Raw genomic sequence first — 17760 nt, 5'->3', positions numbered from 1 at the left:
CGCCCTGAATGTTTTAGTTCAAATGACAAAATTTCGCATGGAGACAAATTGCTACTTGTTCCGACACGGCATACAAACCTTCGGTCCTTTTACAATAGGAAGGTACTAGCGGCAGCTGGATAGGTCGTAAGCTTTCGAACAAGGGGTTCGGTAGTTAACTGCTTGTCCGACAGGCGCGCGCGCGCGACTGGGAGGTAAACAAATCACTTTTGCTTTCGGCCTCACAGCGAGTAGACGTGTGTGTTCGACGCTCTCTGCCCGCTTCTCGTCGTTTGCTTTCCTTGAGTATATGGTTGTGTTTGTGTATGAAAGAATCATTGTAAGTACAATCATTTCTCTTTATTCATTTAATTGTGATTTATTGGTCAATCATGGAATCTCCTCGCCTCGCTACCCCACGGAGACTATGCCCGGGTACCGAAGGGCGTAAATGCGGAAAGTTCCGCTCATTCCCGAAAATTGACCCACATATTTTGTGCGCTCGGTGTCGGGGGCGCGAATGCACCCGAGCCGAGCCCTGTGAAGTGTGTAATAATTGGTCGGAGGCGCAGTGGACTTTGTATGAAGGCAGGAAGAAGCGAGGGCCTGCAAAGGAGTCGTCGGAAAGCTCTCCCGCGACTCCTTTGGTTACGGACACTTCGTCTCTTTCCTGCCGCCCGCTCAGCTTCCACGTTTGGCGCCTTCCCCTTCGGGGGGGGTTTCTGGGTCCTTCTCCTCACCTGACCTGTCGAGAGTGGAGGAGGGCGCTAGATACCCTGACGTCGAGTTGTACTCTGGGTCCTCTATCCGTTCGTCTTCGCGCGAGCGGGTAGAGGATCCTGCTAATCACCCGACTTTTGCTTCCTCAGGTGCGGTTGCCGCGAAGGACGACCTCGGACAGGTGTGGGCATCGTGGGGGCTGCAGGGCGTGCCGAGTGTCCAGGGGCTGCTCTATCATCTCGCTGGCTCAGTGGCGGTCACCCATGCGACGGTTACGACCACCACCACGACCCTTACAACACCTGGCTACGCTTCACCTCCTCACCTGGTGTACACCCCGCACGCGGTCTCTGTAATACCTACTACATCGGTGCATGGGCCAGTCGCCGTACCACGGGGGAGTGTGATGCCGCCACCTGGGTTTGCCGTGCTGCCGCGACCGGACTTCGTGTGCCGAAGAGCTCGCCCCTGGACCTCCCACCAGTACCAAGGATGTCTGTTCCGCTGGTCCGTCCAACTGGACAGCCTGCACAGCCTGCCGTACCTGCCGTACCTGCCCAGCCGCCGTTCACGGACGTGACGTTGATGACCACTGCTGCCGTTACTGTACCTGCTCCTGCCGTCTCTACTGCTGTTCCTGTGATGCCTGCACCTGCTGACGTTGTCCCAGTTCCTGGCCCGCTGCTCCCGATGCTGATCTGTTCGGACAGGTGCGTCCGGGCCCTGTTGCTTCGGCAACAGCAGCCCCGGCTCCGCTCTGGATGACAGATCTGACGTCGGTCCTGAGGAGGTTGACGAAGAAGAAGAAGAAGAGGAGGAAGGTGTCGTCGTCGTCTTCATCGTCTTCTTCGTCGTCGTCGTCGTCTGCCGCCTCTTCTTCTTCTTCTAGGGCTCCCCCGCCGAAGAAGAAGAAGGTCGTCTCTCCCCCCCCCCCCCCCCCCCCCTAAGAAGTCTCCTTCGGGAACTTCTAAGGGCCCGTCTCGCTCTGGTGAGACGGGGGGTTCTTCCGCTGGTCACCCTGCTCCTTCGGGGGCAGGACCCGTCTCTTCTTCCGCGAGGAAGAAGACTACGGGGACCAGAGGAGTGCCGGCTAACACCGGCACTTCCTCACCTGCTGGTAGTGGTTCGGCCACGGCAGCAGGATCCGTCCCGGCGCTCCGTCGTTCGCAGAGGTATCGAGTGTACGGTCGCCTAACAGCGACCGTGCAGCCAGGAACCAGACCTCTGAGTCCGCTCAGCGTCAGGTTCACGGCACGGAGCGGAAGACTGGTGACAGCCGCTCACGCGACTCTCACCAGACCAGCTCTCGCTCTCGTGCGAGCAGCTGGCTACCCTGGCGGACGTGACGGTCCATGACCGGCCACGGGCTGAGGCTGGGAAGAGGTCCCCCGTTCGCGGCACCAGCCACGGCTGGTACCAGCGAACTGACGCGCCGTGAGGACACGCACCGGTCTCAACCGTGACAGTAGAGCTCGCCGGTCGCCTGACCGTCACTCGCACAGAGAGCGATCGGGTACGGCGACCGGCACCAGCTCTTCTGACACACGAGACCGGGGCCGCTGTTCTCGGTCCAGCCGTTCTCCACAGCGAGACGGCTCGACTAGGTCTGCAGCTCGATGGCCACCGCGGGTTGACGATCGCCTGCAGTCTTCCAAGCCCGCTGGTTCTGCCAGCGAGCGAGGAGGGAGCGTCAGGTCTGCCTCTCCCACACCTTCAACCTCCTCGGGTTACACCGGGAGGGGCGAGGTATTGAGGAGTGATCGTGAGGGGTGCGCCCCTCAGGATCCCACCACGTCGTCGTACGTACCAGGCACGGTTCTCGGACCAGCCAGTCGTACGCACAAGTGGTTGGAGGAGACCGAGAGGGGTCTGTCGCTGTTCCTCCCCTTGAGGGAGGAGGGTCTCGGGAGATGCTCCTGTTTGAAGGACTGGATGGTCCGACTCCGCAGGACGCAGTCACTCCTGAGATCTAGAGGAACTTTGCCGAGGTTATTGCGCTGATTCGTCAGCACAACGACCTCGGGGAAGGATCGCCGCTCCCACCATCCGAGCCCACGTCCCGGCTCGAGTCGTTCTGGGGCCCGAAGAGGGAACCCAGACCGACGGTGGGTTTGCCGCGTTCCGAGCTTGCTGACTCAGTGCTGGACCAGGTTGAATCGCTTGTTTCCAGGACAAGACGGTGGTTCGCTCAAGGCTAGCAGGTCGAGCAAGCTGCTTCCACCTCCTCTGCTGCGACAGCGGCGGTTTTACGTGCCATCTGAAGACCCGATGCCGCCCAAACAGGTGAACCCGGAGTTAGCCAGGCTGACTCCGGGTGTGTCTCTGCAGCAGCTCCTGTCCGAGAACCTATGGTTCTCGCAGTAAGAGGCACTCGGTCTGGAATCTACCGCCATGGCAGCTTTCCAGGCCGTCTCCTGGCTAGATCTGTGGTCCCTCACAGTATCTAAGGTCGCAGCCAACTCCGGGGGAATTTCTCCTGAAGATGACTCGGCCTTTAGGAGACTTTGCCAGTCTGGAGGAAGAGCCATCTCCTTCCTTGCCCACCAGACGGTGAACCTGTGGGCCAACCTGGTTCTCCGACGAAGGGACGCCGTCCTTACTCGGGTTTTCCAGGGCGGCCGGGCGTGAAGCGGCGTTGGGACTTCGCAACGGACCTTTACGGAGTTCCACCACGTCTCTCTTTCCAGGAGAGATGGTGGACGCTGCGGTGGACAGACGGCGCACTGACGACAGTGACCGTCTGGTACACCAGGCAGTCTCGAAGGCTTCTGGGCAGCCTCGGACTGCGGCCAAGTCTAAGAGCTCGGCTAGCGATTCCTCGGTGGCCAAGACGGTAGCTGCGTCGAAGCCCCGGGGAAAGACTCTGTCTTCTTCGACTTCTAACAAGGGGAGCCGTAACCAGCCCTCCTCCCAGCCCTCCTCCTCCCGTGGAGGCTCTGGGAAGAACGTCGAAGAAAAGGGGAAACGCTAGGGACGGCGTTCCCCCTCACCTGCTGCCCCAACCGAAGTGGGGGGGTGCCTGGCCAGCCATTGGGCAACTTGGCAGCGCTACGGCACCGAGACCTGGATTCGTAGATGTCCTTCGGGACGGATATCATTACCCTTCGAATCTCGGCCAACCCCTCACCTCCAACCCGTCCAACAGCAGTCGTACGTTCCAGGGTCATCGAAGGACGTAGCACTGAGACAGGAGATCAAGACCATGCTGAGCAAGAGAGCTGTAGAAATCGTCACGGATCAGTCACCGGGCTTTTACAGCGACTCTTCCTGGTGGAAAAGTCTACGGGAGGCTGGGGGGCGCCCGGTGATAGATCTCTCTCCCCTGAACCGGGTTGTTCGCCAGACCCGGTTCACGATGGAGACGGCACGCTCAGTGCTCGACTCCATCAGGAGAACGATTTCATGCTTTCGGTGGACTTGAAGGATGCGTATTTCCAAATACCCATTCATCAGTCCTCCAGAAAGTACCTCCGCTTCATCCTCGACGGGACGGTGTACCAATTCAGGGCACTTTGCTTCGGTCTCTCAACCGCCCCACAGGTGTTCACGCGAGTGTTCACTCTGGTGTCTGCTTGGGCCCATTCACACGGGATACGTCTGACGAGGTATCTCGACGATTGGTTAGTTCCTGGCGAGCTCCCGCTCGCAGTTGCTACAGGACAGGGATCGACTGCTCGAGTTCTGTCGCGATCTGGGGATCGTTGTGAACTTCGAAAAGTCCGATCTCGAGCCCAAGCAGAGGATGAAGTACCTGGGGTATGCTGATCGACACGGTAGCAGGGCGAGTCTTCCCCGCAGACTCGCGGATCAGCAGATTCAGGGAGGCAGCCAACCAGTTCCTGTCTCGACAGGAGCAGGTAGCTCAGCGGTGGCAAGTCGTGATCGGACACCTGTCGTCACTCGAGAAGTAGTCCCTCACGGGCGTCTTCACCTGCGGTCTCTTCAGTGGAGGCTAAAGGAGAGTTGGTCGCAGGCGACGGATCCCCCCCCCCCCAAGCTTTCCAGTGTCACTGACACCGGAAATAAGGCAGGATCTAGCCTGGTGGCTGGACGACAGGAACCTCTTAAGAGGAGTGCCTCTGCGCACTCCCCCCCCGGACATGCAGCTGTTCTCAGAAGCATCGACCGAGGGATGGGGCGCACACCTGGAGGAGTTGCTGACTTCAGGAGTGTGGGACGAGAACGACAAGCACCTTCACATCAATGTACTGGAACTCAAGGTAGCGTTCCTCGCTCTCCAAGAGTTTCCAGGACCGCTTGGTGAGACACTCAGTGGTGTTGATGTGCGACAACACCACGGTAGTGGCCTACGTCAACAGACAGGGGGGCCTAGTGTCTCTCCCGTTGTACCAGTTGACTCGGCAGGTGCACGAGTGGGCCGAGGCACACTCAATAGAGCTGTCGGCACGTACATTCCAGGGAGAGGAATGTAGTAAGCAGACACGCTCAGCCGTCGGGATCAGGTGATAGGGACCGAATGGTCTCTACACCAGGACGTGGCGGAAAGGCTCTTCGACCTGTGGGGGCGACCAGTCGTGGATCTGTTCGCCACCCGGCACAACAGGAAGCTCCAGGTGTTGGCTTCTGCGGCCGTGCCGGACCCATGGGCAGCTGCAGAGGACGCTCTTCAACAACCCGTGGGACAACCTCTTCGCCTATGCCTTTCCCCCGCCCCCGTTCAGCCTGATTCGCAAGGTGATCAGTCGAGCACTGGTCACCCCGCCCGAATCTCAGGATGATCCTGGTGGCTCCCAAATGGCCACAGGCCATTTGGTATCCGGAACCTGCTGGCTCTTTTCTCGCAGGAGAACGAGAGAGATTCCCCCTTGGCACAACCTTCTCGCCCAGCCACACGTCGAGCGGCACCACCGAGCAGTCAGTCCCTACTCTTCACGGCTGGCTGTTATCCACCATCTCTTGCGAACGAGAGGCTTTTTCTCGTAGCGCAGCAACAGAGATGGCCGGAAACGTCCGTCAGGCCTCTGCAGCTGTGTACCAGGGGAAGTGGGCCGTCTTCTGTGGTTGGTGTCGTAGACGGGGTCTATCTCCCCTCAGAGCCAACTCTTCAGCAGGTAGCGGATTTCCTCGTTTTTCTTCGCCGAGAGAAGCTCCTCTCAGTCCCCACAGTCAAAGGATACGAGCCGCCTTGGCGCTCGTCCTGAAACTGAGGGGATTGGACATCTCGAACTCGTTCGAGATCTCCTTGCTCATGAGGAGCTTCGAAAGGTCTTGCCCACCCAGGGAACTCAGGCTCCCTGCGTGGGGATGTGACTCTCGTCCTTAGGAGTTTGACTCGAACGCCGTTCGAGCCACTCCGAGAGTCGTCAGACAGGGATCTGACCCTCAAGACCCTCTTCTTGCTGGCCCTTGGCATCGGCGAGAGAGTACGGGAACTTCATGGTCTTTCCCATGATGTACGACATTCCAGGGGATGGGGATCTGTGACGCTCGATTTCGTCCCGAACTTCGTTGCGAAGACTCAGAAACCGTCGATCCCTGACGACAGGTTCGAGTCGTTTCACGATTCCCTCCCTAATGGACTTCACCGATAATGATGCGGATGAGATGCTGCTTTGTCCTGGGAGGGCGCTACGACGCTATCTGAAGAGAACTCGACACCTCAGGCCTGAGTGTCGACGCCTCTTCGTTAGCACCGGGGTAACCAAGAAAGGAGTATCCAAGGATACTCTTTCATTCCGGCTGCGTGAGGTCATCATGGAGGGGCGTATGAGGCTGATGGTAGTGACGACAATCCGTACGTCCCGTCCGAGAGCTCACGAAGTCAGAAGTATTGGCCCCTCGTTGGCGTTTCGTAAGAACTTCTCCGTGGCGCAGGTACTGAAGGCAGGGGTCTGGTCTAACCAGACTACCTTTACGTCCTTCTACCTTCGGGATATTGCCCACAGGTCCTTGGATACCTTTTCCTTGGGACCCGTGGTGGCTGCTCAACAAGTTGTGTAGCAAACCCAGACCCTCGCAGGCTGAAACAGCATCGAGTCCTGGTGTGACTGTGGGGATGGATGTGGAATGAGTGAGTGACTGGCTCCCTCTTCCGTCTTTTCCTCCTCCTCTACCTATGGGCAGAGGGCCACGGTCGTCACTACGCTGGATGAGGACGAGATGCGGAGAGCTATATGACAGAGCCCCATCCTATCCCTTTCACTAGGGATGGGAGCAGAATATCCACCACTTCCTCCTACAAGGGGGGGGAAGTGGATGCCTACAGGAGTCAAATCCATGACTTTATATTTGCTCCTGTACAGGAACAAGTTCTTACATTGCTGGTACGAAGAGATACGCTTGCCTCTCTCTTAGTACTCGGTCCAGAGGTCTGACCATTGATCCTGCGGTGCACACCCCGATCAATCGGACAGAGGCTTGGATCCCTCCCTCGCTCTTACGACCAGGGAGGCTTCCAAGGTTGGGCGTACACCAGTCTGTTCACAAAAGACTCAGATTCCACCCACCAAGAAGTGAGTCTTCCTATTGTAAAAGGACCGAAGGTTTGTATGCCGTGTCGGAACAAATGACAATTTGTCCAAAATTGCATTTTTCCTAACTATACAAACCTGAGGTCCTTTTACACATAGCCCCACCTCATGCCACCCCTCACTCTCAGTTTTTTGCTTGGGCCAAAAGCAAAAGTGATTTGTTTACCTCCCAGTCGGCGCGTGCGCGCCTGTCGGACAAGCAGTTAACTACCGAACCCCTTGTTCGAAAGCTTACGACCTATCCAGCTGCCGCTAGTACCTTCCTATTGTAAAAGGACCTCAGGTTTGTATAGTTAGGAAAAATGCAATTTTGGACAAATTGTCATATTCCATCAGCAATGCGCCAGGGAGATTAGATGGTCTATGTAGATATGAGGGATGCATATTTCCACATCCCAGTGCATCCAGAATCAAGGAAATCTCAGATTTGTATTCCAAGATCAAGTATATCAGTTCAGGGCACTTGTTTTAGCCTGTGGACAGCCCCACAGGTGTTCACAAGGGTTCTAGCTCCTCTAGCAAGATGGCTGCATCTAGAAAGAATAAATAAAGATAGCTCTGTATCTAGACGACTGGCTCCTTCGCTCTCAGTCATAGGAGCAGTGCACGGAGGACTTAAAAAGGACACTAATGTTGACTCAGGAGTTAGGTTTCTTAATAAACTTCCAAAAGTCTCAGATGGTTCCATCTCAAGAGATAGTTTAGTTTATTTGGAAATGACTCTGAACTCTCTTCTTTTTCAGGCTTTTCCGTCACCCAAAACAGTGGAGTCTTGCCTTCAGACAATACAAGAGTTTCTCACCCTTCAACGTTGCTCAGCCAACAAGTGGATGAGCCTGATCAGGACTGGCCTTGCTAGAGCAGTTAATGTCATTAGGAAGACTCCACATGAGAGTGTTTCAGTTCTATCTTGGTGCCACATGGGACAGAAAAAGTCAGCCCGATTTGCATGTGTTTCTGGTAGCACAAGTGATAAAAGTAATTTGCTGTGATGGAGATCAGAAGGAAGACTTCAGAAGGGAAAGTCTCTTCACCCACAGAACCCTGACCTAAACTATTCCGATGCATTGGATGTAGGTTGGGGAGATCTACTAGAGACCAAGAAAGTGTCGGGAGTATGGTCTCAGGAGGGAAAGGAGATGTGCATAAATGTGAAAGATTTAAAAGCTATTCACTTAGGTCTCAGGAGGTTTGCATCAGAGGTGTACAACAGAACAATAGCAGTGCACTCAGACAACACAATGGCACTAGTGTACTTCAGCAACAAGAGAGAACGCACTCCTTTTCAATAAGCAAAGCAGCGAGGGATCTTCTGTGGTCCAAGGAGAATCAGACAACAATCATCACAAGATTTGTGCAAGGGAAACTCAACGTCCTTGTGGATCAGTTTAACAGATGTAATCAAGTGATCCCCATGGAGTGGACCGTAGATCTGAAGGTCTGCGGGTCCCTTTAAGGTCGTGGGGAAATTCTCGACTACCAACATTCTTCTCCCCAGTACCAGATCTGCTAGCATTGGCGACGGACGCAGTGCTACAAGATTGGTCGGACAAATTCCTTTATGCCTTCCCTCTGTTTGGGATGATAAGGGAGGTACTAAATAAGTTGCTAACACACAGGAATGTGTCCATGATTTTGGTAGCCCATTCCATGCACTAAAAGAGTGGCATCCAGATCTGTTGGAAGTTGGAACTGATAGCGGACTTCCCACGATTGCTCCCTCAGAAGACAAACTTGCTCAGACAACCGTACTTCAAGAGGTTTCATCAACGGCTATCCTGTCTTGCTCTGACAGGATTCAAACTGTCAACAGATTAAATAAAGCAAAAGGCTTTTCAAGAAGGCTGCAAGAGCAATTTCAAAATGTAGATGTAAATCCTCTGCAGCAGTCTACCAAAATAAGTGGGCAATCTTCCGCATATGGTGCACACAAAAAGGGTATCTCATCTTCTAAGACAACTGTGATAGAAATTGCAGACTTTCTTCTTTCCCTCAGATTCCAGAGGCTTATCTGGGTCTACGATCAAAGGTTATAGAACTATGCTCAACTCTGTTTTCAGACATAGATGACTAGATTTTTCTGTAAACCAAGACATCACAGACTTAATTAAATTTTTGAATAAGAGCAAAAGAGGAAAAGATTTAGTGGCCTGGAATCTAGATGCTATGGTAAAATTGCTTTCTGGCCCCTGTTTGAACCTTTGGAAGATGCCTCATTCAGAAACCTGACAAAGATGCTCTTTTTAATAGCCATAGCTACAGCAAATGGAATAAGTGAACTTCTGGCTATGGATAGGAGAATTGGGTTCTCTGGAGGAGATGCAAACTATTCACTATCTCTTAATTTTCTCGCCAAAAACGAGAGTCCTAGTAGCCCCTGGACTCCTTCTTTTGTGATTAAGGATTTGTCAGAATTATTAGGGCCTGAAGATGAGGAGAGTCCTCTGCCCAGTGAGAGCCCTGTAGTTCTGCTTGAAAAGTATGGAGAAGACTAAAGGCCCTTCTAGTAATTTTTGGAAGTCATTACTTACCAAGTAGTTACAGAGTGGGAGCCCACCCTCCTCCCCGCACCTAGATGATTATTAGTCATAAATAAATTGAAGCACCTGGGTCAGTTGTTCCTCTTCTTACCAAAAGTGGGCGGGACTAGTAGTTACCTATAGCTAAAACAAAGAAGAATTGCCACTGTTAGTTATGTAATTACTGGTAAATAGTATATGTAATATTTTATTTGATCATAAAAATGTCATTTTGATAGTTCTAAAACCAAAGGCACTGTAAAAAAATGCTTATATGTACCTGCCTACTTGAAAAATGTATTTAGTAAAAAAATAATATAAAAATACAGTAATTAGTGAATATTTCTCTATGAAAATACCCCTGAATAGGCAAATTTTCCACAAATACTGTGGATATACTTTCCACAGAAAAGTCCACAAATAGGTGAATACACAAATCCAGAACCATGAATAGGCAGGGTTTAACTGTAATCATCACAGCTGGAAATCAAGTTCAAATATTTCCAAAATGACCAGACCTCTCTGTTGGGACTGTTTGGGTCCTCCCACATATGTTTAATCTCCACATATCTGCCAAATTTATAACAACAACACAGAGATAAAACGACTGATCGTTTTTTTTATGCAATAACAAGAAACGGAATCAGATTTTCCATCAACATGGCATTTTGGTTCTGTTGCCAATATTTCAAACAGCTCCACGTGCATTTTAATCTATGGATAAGCTGCTTAGATTCTCTCCTGGGGCACTTTCGGTGGTCACGGTATATGTCTGGAAGCATTTCTCCTTTATATACATATCTTGATTTCTTAATATTGTAGGTATAGAATAAATTGGTGAGCAAGGAAATATGAAATAAAGCATAACAAAGTAAGTTTGACGAGTAAGAAAATAAACAATGCAATATAGAGAGATCTCTCTCTGTCTCTCTGACAAAATAATAGAGGAAACAATAACTGAATATTGCTTGAATATGATATGGCGGCAACAGTTTTTGCCTGATTGAAGCGTAGAGTGACTTTGAAACCAACTTACAAGTCATTCCTGGTCATCTCACAGCCATGGGTAGACATCAACTTCACAGCCGAGGAAAGGCAATCTTATAAAAAATAAATAGGTGTTTTTATATGAAAAAGCAATTGGAGGGCCTATGTTATCCCATAAAAAAAGCTCACGCTCGGACAGCTGTAAGATTTAGAAGAAAGAGAGAGATTGAGAGCATGGAGGAAAAGGAAGAATAAAGTAGGTACCTGGAAATGAAAAGCCCCTATAATCTTATAATTATAGCCTCAGCGTTTGTCTCAAAGACATTCAAAAGTCTGTCACACACATGTCAGTTGTTGTTTTTGTAAAATTGACAACAGGGCAGATCTTTAAATGCCACGCTAGAGAGCTCTCGTCGTGGTGGCAAGACTATAGTAAGATGCCAGTTACATACCATGAAATAAAATGTAAATGATTTTCAAGTAAAAAATTTCAAAATGCAAAAGTAATAAAATCCTACTTGGGATACTAATAAAAATCAATAACAATATGACAAATTTTCTAAGACAATTTGTATTTTTCATAGCTACAAACCTGAGGTAGTAGATGTCCTTCGGGTGGAGTATCTACTACCATTCGACTTCTCTCCCCCGCTTTCGGACAAGCCTCTGCTCAGGTGGGTGTATCCCCCAGATTCTCTGAAGTTCTTGGTTCTCCGGGAGGAAGTGCAGAAGATGCTGGACAAGGATGTGATAGAGGGAGTGGTGTGTCTATCTCCGGGGTTTTGCAGTCACATCTTCTTGGTGCCCAAGGCATCAGGAAGTTGGAGGCCTGTGATGGACTTATCCACCTTGAATCATTTCATTGGGAAAACAAGGTTTAAGATGGAGACCCCGCGATCAGTGTTGGCAGCTGTGAGGGAAAGTGACTTCATGCTGTCGATAGATTTGTAGGGCACATATTTCCAGATCCCTATTCATCTGTCGTCCAGAAAGTTCCTTCGCTTCTCTCTGGGAGGCAAGGTCTTCGCGATCAAAGTCCTGTGCTTCAGGCTGACCATAGCCCCTCAGGTGTTCACAAGGGTCTTCTCTCTCATCTCAAGTGGGGCCCATACTCAGGGAATCCTTTTGCTGAGGTACCTCGATGATTGGTTGGTCTTGGCAGGTTCCAGGGAGAAGCTGCTGCAGGACAGAGACCATATGCTTCGGTTTTGTCTGGAACTAGGCATCATGGTAAACCATGAAAAGTCGAGCCTCGTACCCAGTTAAAGGATCCTCTATCTGGCCATGGTGGGGAGGGTGGTGACTCAGGGTGAGAGAGAGCTGATCGGAACCCGAGGAGGTCCGAGCACGGCCGAGTCGGGTGGCCAGCCAAGACCGACCGCATGGGAGACCCCCCCTGGTACCGAAGAGTGAGAGCAGTACGAGCTGAGCCAGCCTTGGATGTCCCCCTGCAGACTCCCGTATCCCCCTGTGGAGAGGGGGAAGAAGGGAGGGAGCTCGGATGGTTGTCATGGCAACGGGAGCGAGCGGTACTCCCCTCCTATGGGGGTTAAGAAAGCGTGGGGAACAGCAGCCGGGTGGCTCGTGGCGATTGCCTGGCTCGTCGTGAACGTGGTGAAGACCACGCGGTAAGACAGGCCAGGCAGTCTGAGGTGGCCTAGGCTACCTCTAACCGCCTCAAAGCATGCATCACAATAGCCTAACAGAACACAGGGAAGAGGGAAGATAAATAAGCAGACAGAGAGAAAGCAAAGTCCTGGAGAAGCTAGACGAGCCAACCAAGAAAGGAGGATGCCTAACAACTCGGGAGCTGGCCTCTGCCGATACGTAGGACAAAGGGTGGCGGCCAGGGTGGTCAGGACTAAAAGGAAGGACAATGTCCTAAAAGGAGCCTAAACAGACCTAAACAAAGGAACATGCATGCATGAACACTGAGCTAAGGAGCGATGTAGGCTACGAGCTCAACAGAGCTTAGGAATCCCCGTGAAAAGCTGAGCATGAATAAACATGGAAAAGCTGCACAACGCAAAAAAATGTAAATATATATACTGCTAATATTCAAGCCACAACGGTATAGGAGACCGAAGAAGCATGAAACAATGAAACTCATGGGGCGAGCCGCCCGAGACAACTCTATAACCAGGCCGAAGGAGGTGCCGTCTTCTAACCTAAATAGAAATGGTTAAACGGGTCCCTGGCTGCCTAAAATTAAGTGAAACACTTCTAACAGTACTTAACTTAGATGCGGCGATGGCTTGAAGTTCCATGATAAGGATAAATCCAGAAATCAAAGCACAAAACACAGCAAAGAAAAAACATGTGTGCGCAAGATGGTGCTAACGAAAAGGATGTTTGGTAGAGGCGCTGGTGATGGCGTCGGGAGCGCTAGTAGTAGTCGTAGCTGGGTGCGGGCCTTGCATCGGCCCTCTCAGGTAGGGGGATTTTGTAGAAGGATGGATCTAAATGGTAAGAGACCCATGGTGGTAGTTTCACTCATTCCAGAAACCATACCGACACCTTTTATATAAGATGAGTGAGTCAGAATATTCTGACATTCCAATTTAGCTTTTTCTCTGGTAATGCTAGCAATATTTACCTTAGAAATGTGTGCTAAAGGGACATTTCACGAAGCGACATGGGCTGAGCCCAGAAAATAATTCTAATGGTAGTTGAAAATATGGTGTTACCAAAGAATTTAATATGAACTTTGTTATTTGCAATACTTATTGAATGGCTATTTGTTATTTGCAATACTTATTGAATGGCTCATTGCATTATTTATTTTTGGCAGATGACAATTAAGAGAATAAAAAAACTAGAATAACACTACAATACTGTAGGTATATGTCATAACAATGGGAGAATTTCGGTAAATTGCACATGGTTACGTGGTTTAGGAACACTAGATTTACATAAGTATTAGTACCTGTTATTGAACTGTTGTAATAAGTGAAGCAATACTTTATTTAAAATTATTTTTTAAATGTCACATTATCTCATTTTAAAATAGTTTTTTTATATCATTCTCCTTTTTGAAATTAATTTCTGGGCTCAGCTCGTGTCGGCCTATGAAAGGATCCTTAATATCATTCTTTCTAGGTAAAATTAATCTAAAATTACCAGAGAAAAACAAAATTAAGAAAATGTCAGTAAAACTGACTCGCTCACTCTTAAAAAGAAGTGTCGGTATGATAATAGGGGCGAGTGTGGAACACTACCACGAGACAATCACCAATTAGAACTTCCAATCAGAATCCCCCCAAGAGAGAGCCGATACCAACGGGCGATGCAGCCGCTACTACTACTACTAGAGGACGCCACGGACAGCAGCGCCCCTAGCGGACATCCTTAATTTTTAGCGCTAGCGTCAAGACGCCATTTTTCCTTGTGCTGTGCTATTTCTGGATTTACCACTGTATTCTACCATGGAACGCTCAGCTATTGCCACGGCTAAGTTAAGTAACTCATAAGTAATATTTTACCACATTTTTATCTTCCGGGTACCAGTATTTTCCTCTTAAATAGGTCATATACGGTTCCCTGGTTGTCTCGTGGCGGCGCCATGCTGCCTCGTAAGAATTCCCGGTCCTCCATACTGGGACTTCTTATACTTATGGGCTTACTATATTACGTTCATTGTTTTTACATCGAGTTTTAGCTAGTTCAGCCTCCTACCATTTCTCTTTAGTTTGGTATTTAGGGCTATTTTATTATTCCGCCAGCATCCCGGCTCTTGCTCTTCATCGGCTATCGCTGGCTCCGAGTAGGCCTCTGTTTCTTGGAACAGTCTGCCTCCTCCTGGGCTTCTTTCTCTTGTACTAAAAGTGTCTTTTCCATCTTTTCGATGTATTATTTATTACATTTAGGGTGTTAGGCTAGCCTAGGTGCTTGTTCCTTGTATTGGTACAGCCTGGTTCACGTGGCCCTCTCACGGTTGTGTTGCTCGCGGCCTAGGCCACTTGCGGTCACGTGTCCCATCGCACCTTACCCTGCCCCCGCCCATCCCCCCCCCCCCTTATGGTATAGGGAGGAGCTGGGGGACCCCTTGGTTGTCTATGACAACCTCAGTTGCCTTCTCTCACTACTTCTCTGAGGCGGCCAGGGGTTTCCTCCCAGCGGGGGGTATAGGGCGACCACTCAGGAGGTACCGAGTCTCCATGCGGTAGTTTGGTGAGGCGGGGAGGAGTAGGCCATCCCTCCCCCCCTCTCTCGCTCCCGCCGTGTTACACCGAGACCTTCCTCCCCCCCTCCCCAGTTGCTCAGCCACCTGCCTCGCTATACGAAAGGAGCCTTCCGTCGCAGCCGGGGCACTTTGGTTATGGGTTTCTGGCTCCGCTAGCGAGCGGGGGGTGGGCACCTCTAGTGGTCGGTTGCTTGCCATACTATATCCTTACATCTCTCCCCCGCTACCGGAAGGGAGCTTGCTTCTTACCCGCGCACTCTTCTAGTAGACGGGCGGAGGGAGGTTTGTTTATTATTGCTATTTTTTAAGGATATACCCTAATTTTACAATGAATTGTGTATATGATTAATTTTTCTTCCATCCCCGCCATTTTCCGTCGTGGTTTCCTTTTACCACCACTCCTGGTTGGTTTCTCTTTTGTGTCTCCGCCATCAGCGGAGCTATAGCCTAGAGCACACAACCAACCTGGTTACCACACGTATTTTTGGCGGGGCTCTGTTTAATCTAACTTTAATCGCTTCCGGCACCAGCGGAGCATCTGTTAGACTGTAAGTGTTTACCTGGTACTCATGTATCTTTCCACTTACAGGCTACCAACTGTCAGGTCCCAGCGTGTAACGCGACGCTGTTTCGACCCCTGTGGACACGATGAGTGTAGGTCTCATCACGCCCCTGTGCCACGTCTTACAACGAGATGATCGTCTGGCACCCTGAAAGCCTGCGCCATCTGCTAACGACCTGGTCGGTCAGCTGGGAGATGGGGTGGAGTCCGTTATAGGCTTACTTATCATTTTTACGAACAACTTTTAGTCATAAGTTTGTTAACCCCGTTCCACCATTGAAGCTCATCTCGCCTTTCTTTCAGGCTACTGGGTGTGAGGGAAGTCGCCCTCGCCACCCTGAAAGCGTGGGTGGGCGGCTTCGGGAAGAACGCCGCCAAAGGCCAGCCCTACATTCTGGATAAGAAGCTGGGCCGTTCCAGATCTTCCCCGCGGGCAAGTCGACCCGGATTACGTTTGACCCCTTGTCCGCTGCCCCGCTGATAGCCTCCATCCAGCAAGACCTCCAGCAATCCTTTGGGGTCGTAGCCCTCCCAGGCCCGTCGGTCCCGGACGTCGCTGCCCTGGACCTTAACATCGAACTCATGGCGTAGGGGGTGGAGGATTTGTTTTTTGGTTGAGGTAGGTGTGTCGGGCGCCCAAGGTCTTTCCTTGGGTGCTTCTGGATCTTCTCCTGTCCCCTCTTCTAGTGCTTCATTCCAAGGCTTTGTGGGATCTGGAGATCCACTACCCGCTCTCCCGCTCTCTCTGTACCCGCAAAGGTGAAGGGACAGAGAGAACCGAAGACTCTGGCCAAGACAACTTCGAAGAAGTCGTCTTCGTCTTCTTCGGCTAGGAAGTCGTCGACTTCCTACGCCGATGCGTGAAAGCGAAGCCGAGCTCTTCTCACCCAAAGAGCTCCAGAAGCAAGGCTTCGAAGGAGAAGGCTCGCGCTCCCATCCCCGCCGAGCCACTGCCTTCTCCCGCCCCCACCGCTTCCACTCCGGCTACGCCGGTAGGGGGGTAGCGGTCCTAGCACCCTTTGGGGATCCCTCTGCTTTTTCAGCAGTGTGATGCACAGGTGGGCGAGCTGGTTGGCTCGCAAGTCTCCGCCCTGGGACACGGTTCGAGCAGATGTTTGCACAGTTGTCAAACACTCTGTCTCAGTCAGGCCAGTCAATTCAAGATCTCTCTAACAGGATGGAGAGAAATGAGGACCGATAGCTGGGCTATCTCAGGTTCCCTCCCTCCAGTCTCCCCAGCGTCAAGCACTGGGATTCTTCAACTCCCGCCATATGACTCTTTGCCAGCTTTCTCTATGGAGAACCCATGGAGAAGTAGCTGCCTATCGCTCCGTTCCAAGGATTGGATGACCCTCTATCCCGGAGTGTGGGAACTCGAAGGATTGAGGACTTCGAGTTTTACCCTCCGGGTCTGACGCAGCCTTTTTCATCGGTTATGCTAGGCTGACGCCAAACGGCTCTGACGAGGGAAGACAAGATCTCTAAAGAGTCGGTCCTATATAGTAGAGATCATGCTCAGCGGGAATGGGTTCACTGCCTTGAGGACTGGGAGTGTACGAACACCAAACTCCAGGCCTACAAGAGTCCCTTCACTATTTTTTCTTCGACGGAAGAGGAGGTTTCTCTTCCGTTCGCCACGAAATTAGTGGAGAAGTCCCTTCAGGCAGTCCTCAAGGATGAGCCATCCCACAGTTGAGGGAGGCGGAGTCTCTTCTCCACTCTTTCCCGGCTTTTGGAGAATTGTGGGAGAACTTACCAGCTACATTCAGCTTGGTAAGTCTCAAACCGGACTGCGCAATGGACCAGGTTTCGGCGAGAAACTACCAAGGCTGCCGGATTCCCTAATCCAGGCAGAGATGCGCGAACCAGTTTGGCAGGTCCCTCAATTCCCTTATAATTACGGAAATGGCTGCCCTCTCTTATGCTAGCTACGAACCGCTGTTCAAGATTCTGGCGAAATCTCAGTTCCAGACGGTTCTAACGGACGCTTTTTGACTTCTTCCAGGCTAGGAGGAACTGCCGAAAGCATGTTTCTACAAGTGTAACCATTAGGCATGAGCCGAATAGACTCTTGGCCTCTAGCATGTGGGGAGCGGATCTCTTCCCAGAGTCCGCGGTTAACGAAGTACACCACGAAGCTGCTAGGCTCAACCAGAGCCTTAGAGCTAGGTGGGGTATTTCCTCGAAGAGGAAACAGGAGTCCGTTCCCACTGCTGGTAAGAAACCGAAGAAGGCTGGTAAGAGGTTCCAGCCATATAAAAAACTCCAGCAACAGCAGCAATTTGTGCAGGCGGTCCCGGTTACCCAACAAGGACAACC

The 17760-nt window shown here is 51.2% G+C and overlaps 2 protein-coding genes across 2 annotated transcripts in view; one reads left to right on the top strand and one right to left on the bottom strand.

Moving 5' to 3' along the window:
- The window catches only part of LOC135216664 (uncharacterized), a 388956-nt gene that overhangs the window by 305699 nt on the left and 65497 nt on the right, over positions 1-17760 (bottom strand). The gene's annotated exons all lie outside the window — the stretch shown is intronic.
- The window catches only part of LOC135216225 (uncharacterized), a 9129-nt gene continuing 8715 nt past the window's right edge, over positions 17347-17760 (top strand). Inside the window, exon 1 of the mRNA XM_064251357.1 lies at positions 17347-17415. Within this exon, the coding sequence (XP_064107427.1) occupies positions 17347-17415 (69 nt within the window). The remainder of the gene's footprint in view (positions 17416-17760) is intronic.

Source organism: Macrobrachium nipponense, chromosome 6 (genome assembly GCF_015104395.2).
Source record: "Macrobrachium nipponense isolate FS-2020 chromosome 6, ASM1510439v2, whole genome shotgun sequence".
Lineage (NCBI taxonomy): Eukaryota > Metazoa > Arthropoda > Malacostraca > Decapoda > Palaemonidae > Macrobrachium > Macrobrachium nipponense.
Note: the sequence above shows the minus strand (reverse complement) of the source record. Positions and strands in the feature narration are given on the sequence as shown.